Source organism: Macaca fascicularis, chromosome 11, assembly GCF_037993035.2.
Source record: "Macaca fascicularis isolate 582-1 chromosome 11, T2T-MFA8v1.1".
Lineage (NCBI taxonomy): Eukaryota > Metazoa > Chordata > Mammalia > Primates > Cercopithecidae > Macaca > Macaca fascicularis.
The window spans coordinates 107,636,260-107,652,174 of record NC_088385.1 but is presented as its reverse complement, the minus strand read 5'-3'; the positions used below and the strand labels follow the sequence as shown (position 1 = coordinate 107,652,174).

General features: G+C 36.8%; 1 protein-coding gene across 8 annotated transcripts in view; it reads right to left on the bottom strand.

Annotated features, from left to right (window-relative positions):
- GAS2L3 (growth arrest specific 2 like 3) overlaps positions 1–15,915 on the bottom strand; it is a 52,894-nt gene that overhangs the window by 11,740 nt on the left and 25,239 nt on the right. For all 8 annotated transcript variants that reach the window (XM_074007591.1, XM_015431427.4, XM_074007592.1 and 5 more), the window contains 3 exons: positions 13,507–13,675; positions 12,289–12,404; positions 2,758–2,899 (listed from right to left, as the gene is read on the bottom strand). In XM_074007591.1, coding sequence (XP_073863692.1) covers positions 2,758–2,899; positions 12,289–12,404; positions 13,507–13,675 — 427 coding nt within the window. The remainder of the gene's footprint in view (positions 1–2,757; positions 2,900–12,288; positions 12,405–13,506; positions 13,676–15,915) is intronic.

Sequence of the window (15,915 nt, the reverse complement as noted above, 5' to 3'; positions counted from 1 at the left end):
AGAGTGGAAACAATCCAAATGCCCACTAGCTGATTAATGAATTTAAAAAATATGGCATAGCTATACAATGGAATATTAGTCTACCATAAAAAGGAATGAAGTACTGTTACATGCTACAACATAAATGAACCACTGTGCTAAGTAGAAGAAACAGACACAAAAGGCCACATATTGTATGATTCCATTTATATGAAACATCAGGAATATGCAAACCCATAGAGACAGAGAACAGGGTTTGCCTTGGCATGGGGGAAGAGAATAACTGCGACTAATTGCTAATAGGTATAGATTTTCTAGAAATGTTCCAAAATTAGATAGTAGTAATGATTGTACAACATAGTGAATATACTAAAAACCACTGAAATGTACATTTTAAAATTATAAATTTTACATTATGTACACAGCATATCTCAATTTTTATGCTACTACAAAAGAAACTAATACACTTAAAAATGGTTAAATGGTTAAGATAGTAATTTTTTTTTTTTTTGAGTCTCACTTTCACCCAGTCTGGAGTGCAGTGGCGTGATCTTGGCTCACTGCACTCCCAGGTTCAAGCAATTCTCCCGCCTCAGCCTCCTGAGTAGCTGGGACTACTGGCATGCACCACCATGCCCAGCTGATTTTTGTATTTTTGTAGAGACGGGGTTTCACCATGTTGCCCAGGCTGGTCTCGAACCCCTGACCTCAGGTGATCTGCCTGCCTCAGCCTCCCAAAGTGCTGGGATTACAGGCGTGAGCCACCATGCCCAGCCTAAGATAGTAAATTTTATGTGCATTTTAATACAATACTAAAAATAAAAATAAATTTAAAAGGAAATGCAATATAAAGGTAAACAGGGATCTTTAAAATATTTTTTAAAAAGGCCTGATCATCATAGAACATACGCTAAATGCAATGATACAGTAGTAGTTATGGATCATCTACCTTTCTGTTCCAGTCCTTAAAGCTAGAAAGTCTAGGAAATTTCTGAATCCTAATCTAATCATGTGCAATATGTGCATGAACTGCATTTGCCCTGATTCTCTCAATAAAAATGGTAATTGTTCTTTGACTTATGAATAGCATAGCATCTATTATACACCCCAAGCACAAAGTATACTCTTTCAAAGCAATAAAAAGCCTACATTTGAGTTTAAAATTCATACCAACAGAGGAATTTATCCTAAAATTTTTATTAAACTTGTTTTTCTAAATACTTTCTAAGTTTCTTAAAATAGTATATTTGTTTCATAAAATAGCTATGAGTTGCTAGCAAAGTGTGAAAAATTAAGAGGCTCATCTTTGAGACCTCTGGAGAGTAAAAACATTAGCTTATTGGTTCAATGCCTCAAAATGAATTACTGCTATTGACAGCGCTTTACTTAGTCCTATACTGACCTTCAGGAGAGTGAGAAGATGCCTTCTACTGAAAATGAGAAATATACAACCATCTTATGTCCTTTCAGAAACTATAAACCAGAAACTAGAGAATTCAAAGCATTTCCACTTTCTTTTGATCTCTAGAAAGTAGATATGCCATTACATCAACTACATTGTCAATAAAGATCAGCCCACCTGGATCTAAAGCAAGGTGCAAACAGAGGGATAAAATAGCATCCCATGCTTGCTCTGCACTGGATACGGGTGCCCAGATGCAGAGTAAACAGGAGGCAACTTACTCTGTGTGCAGGCAATAAGGGTGTGCACTGTCAGTAGAGAATTTTAAAACAATAATGCACCAACTAAAAGTCAGTTTGCTTTTTACTATCACCACAAACCAGCAATCCTAAACAATGTCAGTGACAAAACTTCTACCAGGGCAGACAACTCCCACAGCCCTGCCCTTGGTATACTGCTGTGCTTATCACATTGTGAATTCAGTGTGTGGGGGTAGGGGGGTGGGTATGGGTGTGTATGTACACATACATAAATGCTTTCAAATATAGTACAAAACTTAAATAGCTACCGCTTTAGTCACTATACAGGTGCTTCTGTTGACTTAAAGGAAATGAGAAAATACGTCAATCATTCTTCAACGGAGCATGACTTCTCAAAATGAATTGTCAAAAATATTAATCCATTAGAGTTGGCAGCTGTTGTTATAAGGTAAAGCTAAACACCATGATTATACATTATTAGGCCTTCTGTCATTTCCGTAATTATATGGTGAAAGGGAAGTTACTACTTTTTAGTCTTGGTAGAGTAATTCTTAATGTAGCCAACTCATTTAGGAATTTAGAATTTCAGGGCATTCTAGACACATAAAATCTTTAACTGTAAGTGAAAAGGTTAATATATTTAATTTATTTAATATCTGATTCTTTTTTTTTTTTTTTTTTGAGACAGAGTCTCACTCTGTCACCCAGGCTAGAGTGCAGTGGTGTGATCTCGGCTCACTGCAAGCTCCACCTCCCGGGTTCATGCCATTCTCCTGCCTCAGCCTTCCAAGTAGCTGGGACTACAGGCACCCGCCAGCATGCCCAGCTAGTATTTTTTTTTAGTAGACGGGGTTTCACCGTGTTAGCCAGGATGGTTTCGATCTCCTGACCTCATGATCCGCCCGTCTCAGCCTCCCAAAGTGCTAGAATTATAGGCATGAGCCACTGCGCCCGGCCCTGATTCTCCAATAGTTCAACATATATTCAAAGTATACATTTTTCTAGGAAAATGAGATGAGGCATTTGAGTCCTTATTTGGAAAGAAAAATTAGAGGTTAAGGATATTAAAATCTCCTAATAAGCATTAAAAACAAGAATGTCAACAACATCACTTACCTAAACCTTCAGATTCAAAGAGGTAAGTTTCATCAACCCCAATGTCCCTACACCAATGAAGGAAGTTTGCGGTATTGTCCCGAGCAAAGAATGAACCTGATGCAGCATCTTTCTTACAGGGCACTTTTCTCGCTGGAAAATTCTGGAAAAGATAAAAGAATAATTTCAAAAATGTATCAAGGATATTTTCATTAAACATTCATTTTGATATTACTAAATAAATGTTCAATCCATCACCTGTAACCAAAAAGTACACAACTTTGGAGAAAAAAGATACTTTTGAAAACATTTTATTTTACTTTAAAGCAGAGGTCCCCAAACCCTGGGCCACAGACTGGTACCGGTCCGTGGCCTGTTAGGAACCAGGCCGCACAGCAGGTGAGCAGTGGGTAAGCAAGCATTACCACCTGAACTCTGCCTCCTATCAGATCAGCGGCAGCATTAGATTCTCACAGAAGCTCGAACTATATTGTGAACTGTGCATGCAAGGGATCTAGGCTGCGTGCTCCTTATGAGAATGTAATGCCTGATGATCTGAGGTTGAGCAGTTTCATCTCAAAACCCCCCCAGCCCCAAATATGTGGAAACACTGTCTTCCATTAAACCAGTCCCTGGTGCCAAAAAGACCGCTGCTTTAAAGTATATTCCAGAAAAATGATTCCTAGAAAAACAATTTGGTCAAAATTAGCAGTAGGATCAAGCATCTCTCACCTCTTTCTTTTTAAAATGACGTAAGAATCTTAAATTAAAATAAAAACTGACAGCCTAATAATTGCAAAGCACTCTCAACGGTATGTCTCTCTACACATAGTTCAATATAAACCTCAAATTATTGCTATGTTAAAAGTTAAGAGATGGGTATGATGACTCACTTGTAATCCCATCACTTTGGGAGGCTGAAGCAGGATTGCTTGAGGCTAGGAGCTCAAGACCAGCCTGGGCAACATAGTATGACCTCATTTCTACAAAATATTTTTTTAAATATTAGGCAGGTATGGTGGCACGTAGCTAAAGTCCCGCTGCTCAGGAGGCTGAGGTGAGAGCATCACTTGAGCCCAGCAGTTCCAGGATGCAGTAAGCTATGATCATGCCACTGTACTCCAGCCTGGGCAACAGAGCAAGACTCTTTCTCAAAAAAAAAAAAAAAAATTACAGACACCCATTTTTGCTTACTTCCTTCCATGTAGATTCATAAAGATGGTTCTGAGTTTCTTGAGGAGACTATCAAATAAGGAAGTAGTTGTTCCTTCTTAATTAAAGTTCTTTGAAAACTGATGATCTAAGTTTCACAGAATCTTAATTTTTTTTACTATCTGCTCCAAGATTATTTAGATAATTCTGCTGAGGCTAAGAGATTTTTTTGTTTTGGTTCGGTTTAAATTTTTACTTGAATAAGCAATCCATGAATATGATTTTTGTTAATGCAATAGGTACAGTAGGATATTACGCCTTTCTCTCACCTACTCCCAGTTCCTCTCTCTCCCTAGAGTTAACCACTATTACTAGTTCCTTGTATATCCTTCCTGTTACTATTTATTTCCAAAACTAAAATAACCTTAGGAGTTTTTTTTTCCCTGATTGAATACAGAATATACAATCACTGAAAAAAAAAAAAAAAAATCAAACCAACAGCAAACTACAAAGTATCAACTGAAATCCTCTCACCCACATTTCGGCAAGACATCTCTATGCACAACTATACACATATTTGTGTCTACAAAACGTCACATATGCCATTCTTCAATTTCATTTGTGTGTGCATGTGTGCATATACACTAAATGACAGGGTGTAGACACCATGTGGGGTTCAAAACAACATATTTAAAAAATTGTTTCTAATGAATGTATAATATTCCAATGTGGCTGGTTATCATAATTAATTTTTACCAATTTCTCTATTGATGAACATTTAGGTTGTTCCTAATTTCTGTACTATCACTTTCACAAACTTCTGATTATTTTCTCAGAATAAATTCCTACAAATAGACCTATGTATCAAAAGATGTGCTTTAGGGGGCAGAGCGAGACAGCCCCATACAAACCTACAACATTTGTCTTGCCCACAGGAACATCAAATTTTAACAACTAACTACACACAAGAAGCACCATTACAAGAATCAAAAATCAGACCAGAAATCTGGTTTTAATTTCATATCGCTGAGAGAGACCTTGAAGAGGGAAGGAAAGACAGTCTTAAATTGCCCACCTCTCCCTCCATCTTCCTGGCAGCAACCACATGGCACAGAGAATCTGTGTATCTGGGAGAGGGAGAGTACAGTGATTTTGAGGCTTTACATTGAACTCACTGCTGTCCTTACACAGCAAAAGGCAGAACCAGGCTTTAGTAACTGACGTCTGCCCATGGAGAAAGCATTTGGACCAACCCCAGCTAGAGGGGACTCACCCATTACAGTAATAAGAGCTTGAGTTCAGACAAGCCTCGCTACCATAAACTGGAGTGCTCTGGGGACCTAAGTGAACTTGAGGGACAGTCTAGGCCACAAGAATTGCAAGTCCTAGGCAAGCCCAGTGCTGAGATGGACTCAGAGCCAGTGGACCAGAGGGGAGGAGCATATGACCTACTGAGACATCAACCAGGCTAAGCGTGTGCTTGCACCACCTCCCCCAACCCCTGGCAGCAGCCACAAGGTGCAGAGAAAGCTGTGCACTTGGAAGACAGACAGCACAGCAACTGGAGGACTTTACGCTGAACTCAGTGCTGCCTTGTCACAATGGTGACCTATCAGGATTCATCACCTGCTGAGTAAAGAACCCTTGGGCCCTGAATAACCAGCAGTGATACCCAGGTAACACGCCATGGGCGTTGGGCTGTCAGACATACTAGCTTCAGGTGGGACTGAATACATTCCCAGTTATGGTGGCTACAATGAAAGACTCTTCCTGTTTGAGAAAGGCAAGGGGAAAAGTAAAGCTGACTCTGTCTTGTGCCTTAGGGACCAACTCAGACACAGTGGGGTAGAGCACCAAGCAAGCTCTGAGGAGTCCCCAGCTTTAGGCCTCGGCTCTTGGTCAGCATTTCTGGACCTGGCCTGGGCCAGAGGGGAGGCCACTGCCTTGAAGGGTAAGTCCCAGGCCTGGCAGCATTCACCACAAGCTGACTAAAGAGCCCTTGGGTTCTACTGGTAGTGGCCTGGCAGAAACCCACAGGGGCCAGTGGTGGTAGTAGCCACAGGGAGAGGCTCCTCTGCCCATAAAAAGAGGAAGAAAGAGTGGGAAGGACTTTGACTTGTGGTTTGAGTGCTGGCTTAGCTGCAGTAAAACAGTAATATCAGGTAAATTTCTAAGGTTTAAGACTTCAATCTCTGGCTCCCAGACAGCATCTCCGGACCCAACCAGGGCCTGGGGGAACATGACTCCATTGTATATTATTTGTTTCTTTTCTCTTGCTGCTTTTAGGATCCTTTAAGCATGAAGGAGAAATAAAGACTTTCCCAGACAACAAAAGCTGAAGGATTTCATCCACACCAGACCATCCCACAAGAAATGCTAAAGTGAGTTCTTTATCCTTGACCTTTAGGAGTTTATTAAATGCCTTGAGGTAGTGTTCTTTGGTTAAATCTGCTAGTGTTTTATAACTTTCTTGTACTTGAATATTGATATCTTTCTCTAGGTTTGGGAAGCTCTGTGACAATATCCCTTGCTATTAATAGTTCTTTTGCTTATGCAATCAGTTTAAAATAATGGGTTATAAGATATTATTTGCAAGCCTCATGGTAACCTCAAATCAAAAAACATACAACAGATACATGAAAAATAGAAAGTAAGAAATTAAAGCATACCACCAGAGAAAATCAGCTTCACTAAAAGACAGGAAGGAAGGAAAGAAGGAGCCGACCAAAAAACAACCAGAAAACAACAAAATGGCAGGAGTAAGTCCTTATTTATCAATTATAACACTGAATGTAAATAGATTAAATTCTCCAATCAAGAGACACAAAGTAGCTGAATGGATGAAAAAGCAAGACCCAATTTTCTGTTGTCTCCAGGAAACACTCTTCACCCATAAAAACACATATAGACTGAAAATAAAGGGATGGAAAAAGATACTCCATGCCAATGGGAAACCCGAAAAACAGGAGTAGCTATATTTATATCAGACAAAATGAATTCTAAGACAAAGAAGAGACAAAGAAGGTCATTATATAATGATAAAGAGGTCAATTCAGCAAGAGGATATAAAAATTGTAAATATATATGGACCCAATGCTAGAGCACTCAGATAAATAAAGCAAATATTATTACAGCTAAAGAGAGAGAGAGACTCCAATACAGTAATAGATGGAGACTTCAAAACCCCACTTTCGGCATTGCTCAGATCTTCCAGATAGAAAATCAGAAAAGACACATCAGACTTAATCTTCACTATAGAACAAATAGACCTAACAGATATTTACAGAACATCTCATTCAGCAGCTGCTTTAATCTCCTTAGCAGGTGGATCATTCTCAAGCATAGATCATATGTTAGGTTACAAAACAACTCCTAAAATATTTTTTAAAACCTGAAAATGACCATAATGGAATAAAACTAGAAATCCATAACAAGAGTAATTTTGGAAACAATATAAACACATGGAAATTAAACAATATGCTCCTGAATGACTGACACCAGTGGGTCAATGAGGAAATTAAGAAGAAAATTGAAAAATTTTCTTGAAAAAAATAATGAAAACACAAATACCAAAACCTATGGGATACAGTGAAAGCAGTATTAAGAGGTAAATTTATAGCTGTAAGTGTCCACATCAAAAAAGAAGAAAAACTTAAAATAAATAACCTAACAATGCATCTTAAAGAACTAAAAAAACAAGTGCAAATCAACTCGAAATTAGTACAAGAAAAGAAATAATGAAGATCAGAACAGAAATAAATGAAATTGAAATGACAAAAACAATAACAAAAGATAAACAAAACTTAAAGTTGGTTTTTTGAAAGGATAAATAAAATTGACAGACCTTAAGTCAGACTAAGAAAAAAGAGAGAAGACACAAATAAAATCAGAGATGAAAAAGGAGACATTACAACTGATACCACAGAAATTTAAAGGATTATACTGAGCAACTGTATGACAACAAAACCTGAACAGACCAATAACAAGTAAAAAGATCAAAGCTGTAACAAAAAGCCTCCCAGTAAAGAAAAGCCTGGGACCCGAGTGCTTCACTGCTGAATTCTACCAAACATTTGAAGAAGAACTAATAGCAGTCCTACTCAAACTATTCTGAAAAACAGAAGAGGAGGGATTACTTCCAAACTCATTCTATGAGGCCAGTATTATACCAAAACCAGACAAAGACATATTAAAAAATGAAGACAACAGACCAATATCTCTGATGAATATTGATGCAAAAATCCTCAACAAAATACTAGCAAACTGAATTCAACAATACATTTAAAAAATTATTCATCATGACCAATTGGGATTTATCGCAGGGATGCGACGATGTTTCAACATGTGCAAATCAATCAGTGTGATACATCTATCAACGAAATGAAGTATAAAAACCATATATATCATTTCAATTGATGTTGAAAAAGCATTTGATAAAATTTAAATCCCTTTGTGATAAAAACCCTAAAGAAACTGGGTATAGAAGGAACACACCTCAGCATAATAAAAGCCATATGATGACAGACCCACAGCTAGTATCATACCAAATGAGGAAAAACTGAAAGCCTTTCCTCTAAGGTCTGGACCACAACAAGGATGCCCACTTTCATCACTGTTATTCAACACGATTCTGGAAGTCCTAGCTAGAGTAATCAGACAAGAGAAAGAAAGATTTGGCATCCGAACTGGAAAGGAAGATGTCAAATATTCTTGTTTGCAGATGATATGATCTTGTATTTAGAAAAACCTAAAGACCCCCCCACACACAAAAAAAACCATTAGAGCTGAGAAACAAATTCAGTAAAGTTTCAGGACACAAAATCAACATACAAAAATCTGTAGCATTTGTATGCCAACAATCTGAAAAAGAAATAAAAAGTAATCCCATTTACAACAGTCACAAATAAAATTAAATACCTAGGAATTAACTTAAGCTAAGAAGTGAAATATCTCTACAATAAAACACTAATGAAAAATTGAAGAGGGCACCAAAAAATGGTAAAATATTCCATGTGCATGGATTGGAAGAATCAATATTGTTAAAATGGTCATACTACTCAAAGCAATCTACAGACTCAATGCAATCCTTACCAAAATAACAACGGCATTCTTCATAGAAATGGAAAAAAGATCCTAAAATTTATATGGAATCACAAAAGACTGAGAATAGTCAAAACTATCCTGAGTAAAAAGAACAAAATTGGAGGAATCACATTACCTGACTTCAACCAAAACAGTATGGTACTGGCATAAAGAGACACAGACCAATGGAACAGAAAAGAAAACTCAGAAATAAATCCAGATAACTGTAGTGAACTGACTTATAACAAAGGTGCTAGGAACAGAGATTGGAGAAAGGACAGTCTCTTCAATAAAATCTGCTGGGAAAACTGGTTATTCACATGCAGAAGAATGAAACTTGACCAACCCTGTCTCTCACCATATATAAAAATGAAATAAAAATGGATTAAATACTTAAATCTAAGACCTCGTACTATGCAACTGTTACAAGAAAACATTGGGAAAACTCTCCTTGACATTGGTCTGGGCAAAAACTTCATAAGTAATACCCCACAAGCAGAAGCAACCAAATCAAAAATAAATAGGATCACATCACGTTAAAAAGCTTCTGCACAGTAAAGGAAACAACACATTGAAGAGCAACCCATAGAATGGGAGAAAATATCTGCAAACAATCCATCTGACAACGGATTATTAAGTAGAATATATAAGGAGCTCAAACAACTCTGTAGGATAAAATCTAATAATCCAATTTAAAAATGGGCAAAAGATTTGAATAGACATTTCTCAAAAGACACACAAATGGCAAACAGATATAAGAAAAGGTGCTCAACATCACTGATATCAAAGAAATGCAAATCAAAACTACAATGAGATATCATCTCACCCCAATTAAAATGGCTTTCATCCAAAAGACAAACAATAACAAATGCTGGCAAAGATGTGGAGAAAAGGGAACCCTCATACACTGCTGGTGGTAATATAAATTACTACAGCTACTATGGAGAACAGTTTGAAGGTTCCTCAAAAAACTAAAAATAGAGCTACCATATGACCCAACAACCCACTGGGTATATACCCAACAGAAAGGAAATCAGTAGATTAAAGAGATTATCTGCACTCCTATGTTTGCTGAAGCACTGTTCTCAATAGCCAAGATTTGGAATCAACCTAAATGTCCATCAACAGATGAACAGGTAAAGAAAAGGTGGCACATATATACAATGGAGTACCATAGAGCTATAAAAAAGACTGAGATCCTGTTATTTGTAACAGGATAGAACTGGAGGTCATTATGCTAAGTGAAATACAACAGGCACAGAAAGACAAACATCACATGTTCTCAATTATTTGTGGGTGCTAAAAATCAACAACTGAACTCATGGAGATAGTAGAAGGACGCTTAGCAGAGGCTGGGAAGGATTGTGGGAGGTGGGGGAAGTGGAGATGTTTAAGGGTGCAAAAAATATAGTTAGAAAGAATTAATAATACCTAGTATTTGATAGTACAACAGGGTGACTACAGTCAATAATAATTTAATTGTACATTTAAAAATAACTAAAAGAGTACAATTGGATTGCTTGTAACACAAAGAATAAATACTTGAGGGAATGGATATCCTATTTTCCACGATGATTATTACTTATTGCATGCCTGTATCAAAGTATCTCATGTACCCCATAAATATACACACCTAGTATGTACCCACAAAATATTTTTACAAGATATACCTTATTTTCAGTGATACATATATACACACACACATATCATCCACTGTCCCCTAGAATGATGATACTCCCTTATATTTCCACCAACTGTGTGTAAATTTGCAGACTCCAAACTCTTGAGAATACCTACATTTGATGAAAAGAGAGGAAACCTTACCGACTTCAAATCATGACTTCAGGGCTAACGAATGAACACTGTCTAAAAACATTTATTATTTATCCAATCAATATTTATAGAATTTACCACCAACACAATATATGGAAAATATATAAAGAAGAAAATAATAATAGCAGCTGCTACTTGTGTGCCAGGAACCATCACAAGCTCTTTTCCCATTTAACCCTCACAACAATTCTTTTTTTTTTTTCTTTTTTATTTATTATTATTATTATACTTTAAGTTCTAGGGTACATATGCATAACATGCGGGTTTGTTACATATGTATACTTGTGCCATGTTGGTGTTCTGCAACCATCAACTCGTCAGCACCCATCAACTCGTCATTTACATCAGGTATAACTCCCAATGCAATCCCTCCCCCCTCCCCCCTCCTCATGATAGGCCCCGGTGTGTGATGTTCCCCTTCCCGAGTCCAAGTGATCTCATTGTTCAGTTCCCACCTATGAGTGAGAACATGCGGTGTTTGGTTTTCTGTTCTTGTGATAGTTTGCTAAGAATGATGGTTTCCAGCTGCATCCATGTCCCTACAAAGGACACAAACTCATCCTTTTTTATGGCTGCATAGTATTCCATGGTGTATATGTGCCACATTTTCTTAATCCAGAATGGGAGAAAATTTTTGCAATCTACTCATCTGACAAAGGGCTAATATCCAGAACCTACAAAGAACTCAAACAAATTTACAAGAAAAAAACAAACAACCCCATCAAAAAGTGGGCAAAGGATATGAACAGACATTTCTCAAAAGAAGACATTCATACAGCCAACAGACACATGAAAAAATGCTCATCATCACTGGCCATCAGAGAAATGCAAATCAAAACCACAACGAGATACCATCTCACACCAGTTAGAATGGCGATCATTAAAAAGTCAGGAAACAACAGGTGCTGGAGAGGATGTGGAGAAATAGGAACACTTTTACACTGTTGGTGGGATTGTAAACTAGTTCAACCATTATGGAAAACAGTATGGAGATTCCTCAAGGATCTAGAACTAGATGTACCATATGACCCAGCCATCCCATTACTGGGTATATACGCAAAGGATTATAAATCATGCTGCTATAAAGACACATGCACACATATGTTTATTGCGGCACTATTCACAATAGCAAAGACTTGGAATCAACCCAAATGTCCATCAGTAACCCTCACAACAATTCTAAAAGGAAGTTATGTTAATGTTCTCAAGAAGAGCTGGATTGACTATGCATCAAGCACTATGTTAGACACCATCTGTACATTCACTCATTTAATTTGACTGAACTCTCACAAATAAATCCTAAGGTAACTGTTAATGTCATTTTATGAAAGAGAACATTTTTCCAGATCTCGAAAAGGGTTAAGTAAATTATTCAACATCTCATAGCCAGTTGGCATGGAAGTCTACAACCTCCTAGAGATAAGAAATATACATAAATTAATAGGTACCGAGACATAAAATCAACAGTGTCAAACATTTACTTACCCCTGATTCTTCAGAGTTGCATGTTTTCACCATGTTTTGAAGAACATCAATCAGTTGACATAGTAGTACTCCATTATCAAGTTCTTCCAATAATTTTTCTGCCTTAACTTTAATACCTAAAAACATATTTCAAAGTTAAGATTCTTCTAGAAACATAAATTCAAACAATATGGTTAAAATTAATTAAGTAGAATCAGATTACAGCAAAACACTAGAAAAATATCAGATCAGACTCTTAAATACTCTTAGAAGGTACAGTTAAAATAGCAAATAATGGCAAGTTAACTTAATGATACTGAAACAAAAATATCTGTAATGTAGAAGTACAGAAAAAATATAGAAAATTGACATCGATTTTATTTCATTTGAAATAAATTCACTGCGTATTAATATTCCTTGCACAAGAATAATAGTCTCTATAAATAAGATGGACTTGGTTCCAATTTTAAAATTAAAGACAATACCATAACAAATACCCAAGGAATACTAACGTTTTACTTCTAGATTATCTTCTTTAAAAACATTATTATTACATAATAAACTCTAAACATTATCCATCAAACTGATAATAGACAAATACAGATAATATTTGGTATTTTATTATCTTGGAAGGGCTATATCATTTAAGATACTCTTTTTCATGAAAACTTAAGAATTCCACATAAAATTATTTAAAGTAAAATTTTTCTGGGGAGAAAGTTTAAAGCATTCATCATATTCTCTAATAGTGTAAAAAATATGATGCCAGACATTCTCCAACCTGACACTTCCTCCTAGGTTTCATATGCCTCTATCCTTCAATGCCTCAGAAATTGTAATCATTTTATCTACAGTATATATTTCACTCAAAGTTCATGGCTTATACAAGACTAAGGCAGGTCGGGGGTGAGGGGGGTGAATCAGTAAAAAAAAAAAAAAAGATCAATACACTTTTTAAAGATGATTTTAATATTAACAATGAAAATGTTCATTATTCAAAGTTTATTGACCTCTTCGGTTAAATCTCAAATTTCCTACTATTCAAGACCCAAGGTTCAGGGTGAATCAGAGTATTTCCCCAGCTGAAATGTAACTTTGGTGAAAGCAAGGGCACTGAATACTTCATTCACTAGAGTATCCCCAGCATCTGTAACAATCACTCCTTGACAAAGAGTAAGGCTCTCAATAAATGCATACTGAATAAGATAATACAATTTGGGGTATTGTTTCAAGCATCACCTAATAAACCAGATAACCAGATTGACAGATCTTCTTGCATGGGCAACAGAGTGGCTTCATGCCTCACAGCTATCCACTCATCATACTGACAAACATTAGCCAATCCTGGTCCATGTCTGGGGGTCAGAGGACTCCGAGGACTTAGAGGCAGATCTTCTCCAAACCATACCTAACGAAAAAAAAAAAAAATCAATCAACTGAATGAATAAAACCTTTGCTAAAAGTCATCATAATCCACATCAATATTTAAATGATGAAGCATAAATCATACATAATAGACACATATAAAAAGCTGCTGTAGCTCACAGCAAATATATAAATTAGAAGCAACGTGTTAGTCCTGTTCTGCTGCCCAGGCTACAGTGCAGTGATGCAATCATGGTTTACTGCAGCCTCGACTCCCAGGCTCAAGCAATCCTCCCACCTCAGCCTCCCAAGTAGCTGAGAACACAGGCACATGCCACCACACCCAGCTAAGTTTTTAATTTTATGTATTGCAGAGATGTGGTCGTCCTATGTTGCCCAGGATGGTCTTGAACTCCTGGGCTCAAGCGATCCTTCCGCTTCAGACTCCCCAAAGTGCTGGGATTACAGGCACGAGCCACTGCGCCCAGCCAAGACATTTTCAATATTCAATATTGTGGTCAATGTAAGAAAACCCCAAATTAATGAATGGATTCTACTATTGAAGCAAGAGGGTACAATTCAACAAATAATATTTTGCCTTCACTTGTTAGCTTAAGTTTAACAAGTTACTTGACCAGAGTCTTAATATCTTAGCTGTAAGATGGGTTACTGATTCCTGCCTTATAAAATACACCTTTGTAGCATCTGGCATTGGGCCTAGCAGATAGCAGAGACTCAATAAACATTTGTTGAATAAATGAATGAATGAAGCATAAATGGCATTTTGTAAGCTTCAAATCATAATAACAGTGTTATCTTTTTAAAAAATGTCCAAGTAGTTTAGTTTAAAACAAGTGGGTAGCAAACTATAGTCCATGGGGCAAATCTTGTCTCACCTGATTTTGTAAGCCCAGAAGCTAAGAATAGTTTTTACATTTTAAAATGGCTGTTATATAAGTAACTGCATAATATCTCAATTTTGCCTACTGGCCCACAGAGCATGAAATACTACCTGGCCAATTCACAGTTTAGAATAAAAACTGACACTCTATAAATTTTGTAATTTTATAGATGTTATAATAAACACTTGCAAAATTTTGAAATACAATTAGAGATTCTTTAATGTAAGATTATAGAAAAGGCTGTATCAATTCTTCAGATTGTAAAAGAAGTAATCAAGTCATTATGAAGTCACTTTTTAAAACAGACATAAATACCTCTTGTCCTTCTCCTTACTGAACAACTTAGAAAGGAATATTATTAGAGCCTAAGTGAAATGCATAGGAGATTCCAAGAGTGGGGTGGCTTGGAATGGAGAGTCAGAGCTTGAGTGAGGTGAGTGGGCATCCAAGTGTGGAGACAGCCCTGTGCAAGATGTCAGACCCTGAGTAGGATAAAGAGGGCATCTAACAGGTGCAAAGAGGGAATGTCCCAATACAGAGTGTCAGAGTCCAAGTGAGCTAAGCATCTACCCAGGGTGTGGGTGGCAGCAATAATGAGAGAACAGTAACACACATGAGGATTTATCAAATGGGAGCCAATCTTCTCACTGAAGACAGATGCAAATATAGAATGAGAGAAGCAAGAATGAATCCTTTGGTGTTGAATTCAAATATCTCTTATCTGAAAGCAAAGAACCTCTCAAAGAACGCCAAAAGGACACTTAAGCCAGCATGAAGGGACTTCTACTGGCTGAACTGAGGGCAATTTGAGCATTGAGATAAATAACAGAAATGGATTATACCACACTGAATAAAATAGGAAACTATGAGTTAACACAGATATAAATGAATACACTGAAATTTTGACAAGAATGGGATTTTTACATAGTCTCGAAGTACCTGCACACAAAATACTACAAAGGGAAAAAGAGTAATTTTACAGTTCAGAAACCTGACAGACAGCATCAGAACCAAATGATGGAGGTGAACTTTATCAATAACAGGACAAATCAAAATCATATGCCACCTGATAGGATGCAATGAGAAAAATTCCTGCCCAAGATGCATAACCTGAGTTTAGTCATGAAAAAACATCAAACAAATCCAAATTGAGGGACATTCTACAAAATTAGTGGTCTGAAATATTCAAAATTATCAAGGTAATTAAAGACAAGCAAAGACTGAGATACTGTTCCAGCCTAATGAAGACTAAAGAGACATGAAAACTAAATGCAACACATAATTCTGAAATGGTTATTATTGAGACAACTGGCAACACTTGAAAGTGGCCTGCGTATTAAATGGTAGTACTGCAGCAGCATTAATATCCTGATTCTGATTA